General features: G+C 39.8%; 1 protein-coding gene across 1 annotated transcript; it reads right to left on the reverse strand.

Moving 5' to 3' along the window:
• Positions 1-1,181: 1,181 nt before the first annotated feature.
• LOC141134836 (olfactory receptor 1468-like) lies at positions 1,182-1,982 on the reverse strand. The gene has a single exon (XM_073624270.1). The coding sequence runs from the start codon at positions 1,980-1,982 to the stop codon at positions 1,182-1,184; it is 801 nt and encodes a 266-aa protein (XP_073480371.1).
• Between the last annotated feature and the right edge of the window lie 3,221 nt (positions 1,983-5,203).

Raw genomic sequence — 5,203 nt, forward strand, 5'->3', positions numbered from 1 at the left:
CTTGGAATGTTTTGTAGGGTCTGGGATGCTTGGAGGGACTAATCCTTCTGAGTAGCTAGATGATGGTGCTAGTGATGGTGCTATACCATCAGCATATTGACCCATTGTACCATAAAGGATTTGTTTAGATTTTTCTATTTTGTAGATTCTTGTAGATTTTTTTTTATCTTAATAATTTCACTTTTATCAAAGGTTTTAAATCTGTCTCTTCTTGTCACCACCGTCTCTTCCCGCCGTCTCCTCCTCGAGCTATCTCTTCCCGCCGCTGCCATCTCTTCTAGATTCCAATAAGCCCCCCGCTGACAGTCCCCGACAACCACCAGCTAGGGTTGTCGGGAAGAGGCCCTTGTCCTCATCAATATGGGGGCAAGATGCTTTGCACTCACCCCTCATGTTGAGGGCATGTTGCCTGATATGGTTTTGGGGGGTGCGCTCACTCGTCCCCTACCTTTCCTGATGGGCTGCATGCTCGGATAAGGGTCTAGTATGGATTTTGGGGGGACCCCATACCATTTTTTTATTTTTGGCATGGGGTCCCCTCTGAATCCATACTAGACCTGAAGGGCCTGGTATAGATCTGGGGGGAACCCCACGCCGTTTTTTTTTTTTTTTTCGCATTTTCTTGCCAGCAATTTCATTTTTTTTTTACATTCAGCTTTCAGCGGGAAAGCCCATTGACAGGTGATGACTCATCAGTTGTCAAGGACGCGGCGACCGGCTTCCCGGTCCCCTGAGTAGCAACCAGCTATATACAGTGGTAAAATAAGAACTGCAAAATGCAAAACACATCAAAAATTGCATCAAAAATGTACCACTTGCGTTTCTGGAGCAGCTCCATTGAAGTCTATTAGCCGCAAATCAAGGGAAAAAAGTCACTGACCCTTTCAAAAAACGCATAGATGTGAACTAGGTACCATAGGAAACCATGTTAAATGGACTGTAGTGTGTTTCTGCAAACTGCAAAATGCACTAAAGATGCATAAGTGTGAACGTAGGGTAAGGGGAGTTTTAAGAGGTACCATGGAATCAAGGTCTGAAGGGTGGTAACCTTTTTTTGGGAGCCCAATTTGGGCAATTAAACTCTAATACCAATTTATTATTAGGCATTGCTTCAGTACGACCAGTGCACACCGAGTTGTCTACAAGTTTAAATAGATATATCTTAATAATTACCAAAGGTTTTAAATAAAAAGCCTTTTGTTTATATACAACGTCTTTAAACTGTCCTTAATATCTTTATTCCTCAAGCTGTATATGAAAGGGTTTACAAAGGGAGTAAACACTGTATACAACAAGGACATCATCTTACTGGTCGTTCGTGATTGTCCTTCCTTTGGAATCAGATATGCAGCAATCAGAGTTCCATAAAATATAAACACAACAGTGAGATGGGAGCTACAAGTGGAAAAGGATTTCAGTCTTCCAGAAAAGGAGGATATCTTCATTATTGTTAAAACAATATAAATATATGAAACCACTATCCCTAGGAAGGGTAATATTAGCACAGGAACACACAACAAGGTTGTTTCCATTTGAACTCTGGATGTATCCGAGCAAGAAAGTTCTACAAGAGGATTGAAATCACAGAATAAATAGTCAATAACATTTGGTCCACAGAATTCTAGTTGACATATTTCAAGTATTGATATTAATCCCATAGAACAGCTGAAAATCCAGGATGCAAGAACTAATTTAATACAAAGTGTTTGTTTCATAATGGAGGAATAATGCAGAGGAGAGCAGATGGCTAGATAGCGGTCATAGGACATCACTGTCAGAAGGAAACATTCAAATCCTTCTGTTGTACCATAGACATAATATTGAACAATGCAACCAGAAAAAGATACAGAGGTCCTCTCATGTAGAACAATATTTAACATGTTAGGAGCAATATCTGTGGTCAGTATGATGTCAGATATAGAGAGTTGGGAGAGGAAGAAGTACATAGGAGAGTGGAGAGTCTTGCTGTAATTTACCAGCATGATGATTAAACAGTTTCCACAAATTGTCATAATGTATATAATAAGGACCAAGGTGAAGAGCAGCAGATTATATACAGCATTGCTGTTAAATCCCAAAAAGAAGAATGTGGTGACATTACCTTTATGTGTGGTCTGTGTGAAAGCAGAAAACAGTTATATAACTTTTTTATGTTTTATTTTTTAATAAGCTCAGTGAATGTTTTCTTTGCTAATTGGACAGTCTCTATTCTTTTAGTTATTTTTTAAAGTGGAGTTCCACCCAAAAGTGGAACTTCCACTCATCAGATTCCTCCCCCCCTCCGGTGACACAGTTGGCACCTTTCAGGGGGGAGGGGGGTACAGATACCTGTATATTACAGGTATCTGTACCCACTTTCGGCATAGATAGCTGCAGAATCTGCGGTTATTTATACCACTTCCTGCTCCCTCCCTGCTGCCTGCTGGGAAACACACGGGTCCCAGAGGCAGCAGGGACGATCCGTATTGCGCTGCGTGACTCGCGCATGCGCAGTAGGGAACCGGGAAGTGAAGCTGCACGGCTTCACTTCCTGATTCCCTTACCGAAGATGGAGGCGGCAGCACCCGAGGACGCTGAGACGGTTCGGCCTCGGATGCCGACATCGCGGGCGCCCTGGACAGGTAAGTGTCCATGTTTTAAAAGTCAGCAGCTGCAGTATTTGTAGCTGCTGACATTTAAAAAAAAAATTTTCGGCGGCGCTCCGCTTTAATATAATAAAAATTACATGACCATTGAAAAGAAGTGGAACTCTGGGCAAATAAAAAATAACATATGTACAGTACATACATGATATGTTAAAAAAAAAAAAAGCTTTGCAATACAACATTTACATAGCAAGAAGGGAGTTACTAAATATATATATATATATAGATATATAGATATATCTATATATGTATATATTGTATTTGGCTTTAGGTATACTTTAATGCCATGACAGTAGTGGAAAACTATGCTACATAATGCAAAGAAAATGGATAGATTAATTTATAAAATGTCTCATTTGTTGTAATGATTACTATTTCAATCAATTAAAGCATTATAACTTGGTGAATTTAGTCTGAAATTTAAAAAAAAAAAAAATACTTACGCTATTTACTAGTGATCTCTGATGGAAACTCATATTTTTTTGATAATTCAACTTAATTTTAAATAAACCAACAAAAAAAAAATGTAGATTCTTTTTTTTGTTGTTCTTTTTTTTTGTTGTTTTGTTTTTTGATAACAGAAAATTAGAGATTCAATATTAAAAGTGTAACAATATTATATGAATTTCTTCATGAGATAGTTTTCTACCAGTTTTTCTATTGAGCATGGAATAAAAGCAGAATGTCATGGATGGAAAGAATTAAAAAAAAGAAAAAGAAAAGCAAAGGTAGTGAAAATACTGTCAAATGTGCCAAAATAATGTCAACAATGAAATATAAGTAAAAATAGTTTTGAGTCAACAAATCTTCTTCATAGGAGTTTTTTTTTTTTTTTTTTACCAGTGTTTCTATTTAACAGGGAAAAATATTAGACCTATGAAGTCATGAATGGAAAGAAAAAATAGAAAGAGAGGGAAAGATAAAATAATAATAAATATCTTATATATCTGGTGTAAGTGTAAAGCATATGATGTGTGATGGATAAGTCCATTTGACTGAACAGGAAACCTTTTTTCACACAAACATTTATATGTTTCTTTGCAGATTAAAGGTTCCATAGAGAGTAAGTAAGATCTCTTTGGGTTTATGTTTGTGACTGTAATAAAAATAAATGTACTTATTTCAAAATAAAATACTCAATACAATACAATACAATACAGTGCTGGTAAATAATTGCTCAGTAACTATTTAAAGTCAAAGGAAAGCTAAAGTTAGGCTTTAAAGCCTAACTTCAGCTTTCCTTTCACTTTACATACACTATATTACCTAAAGTATTGGGATGCCTGCCTTGACACACACATGAACTTTATTGGCATCCCAGTCTTAGTCCGTAGGGTACCAATATTGAGTTGGCCCTCCCTTTGCAGCTATAACAGCTTCAACTCTTCTTTGAAGACTGTCCACAAGGTTTAGGAGTGTGTCTATGGAAATGTTTGACCATTCTTCCAGAAGCACATTTGTGAGGTCAGGCACTGATGTTGGACGAGAAGGCCTGCCTCACAGTCTTTGCTCTAATTCATCCCAAAGGTGTTCTATCAGGCTGAGGTCAGGAATCTGTGCAGGCCAGTCAAGTTCCTCCACCCCAAACTCACTCATCCATTACTTTATGGACCTTGCTTTGTGCACTGGTCCAAATTATTTGGTGGAGGGGGATTATGGTGTGGAGCTGTTTTTCTGGGTGTGGGCTTGGCCCTTAAGTTCCAGTGAAGGGAACTCTAAAGGCAACAGCATACCAAAACATTTTGGACAATTTCATGCTCTCAACTTTGTGGGAACAGTTTGGGGATGGCCCCTTCAAGTTCCAACATGACTGCAAACCGGTGCACAAAGAAAGGTACATAAAGACATGGATCAAAGTCTAAGACCCCCTGCGCCAAGCCCACTGGAGGATATCTTCCTTTAGAGAGTAATTGTGCGGGCAGCAGAGGACATCTCTGGGTCTGTCTTCGGCCAGATTCCTGGGTCTCCTGTGGACCCTGTAAATAGCAATGGTGGTCTCAGGGGGGTGCTCCAAGTACGTGTTAAATATGGCAGCTACAGTTGTTTTAAGGTCTGTCTGCTGAGTGGCTTCTTGAAGGCCACAAATTCTGATGTTGCGTCTTTGTTTGCGATTTTCCAAATTTTCCAGGAACAGATGCAGCTGTGCAACTTGGTCTGACACATCATCATGTGCCACTCGTAAATTGTGGACTTCTTGAGGGAGGGTGGTAGTGTCAGTTTCCGATGAGGAGATGAGTGGCTAACTCGGCTACCTCTTGTTTTAGCCCTGTTAGCTCTCCGTGGACTGCCACCTCTACACGTGAGGCTAATGAGTCAAAGTCCTCTCTGGTAGGCAATTTCTGCAAAAGAGTCTATAGGGTCTGTTTGTTGAGAAGTGCAGAAGGGGACACTTGTGAGGGCAATACAGTATGGGTAGTACTCACTGTGGAAGCCGTTAGTACTGCTGAGATTAGTGGCATGCCTTTTCAGAAGTTCTGAAGCTGGGAGGTCTGGGAGCACAATGAAGCCCGTACCTTGCCAACATGTGGAGTGGTAGCTGCCAACCCCCTCCCGAGGGC

Source organism: Aquarana catesbeiana, linkage group LG03 (assembly GCF_042186555.1).
Source record: "Aquarana catesbeiana isolate 2022-GZ linkage group LG03, ASM4218655v1, whole genome shotgun sequence".
In the NCBI taxonomy this organism is placed as follows: domain Eukaryota; kingdom Metazoa; phylum Chordata; class Amphibia; order Anura; family Ranidae; genus Aquarana; species Aquarana catesbeiana.

Coding starts and splice junctions, on each gene's coding strand:
- LOC141134836 (XM_073624270.1), bottom strand. CDS start 1,982: ATGCTGGTAAATTACAGCAAGACTCTCCACTCTCCTATGTACTTCTTC.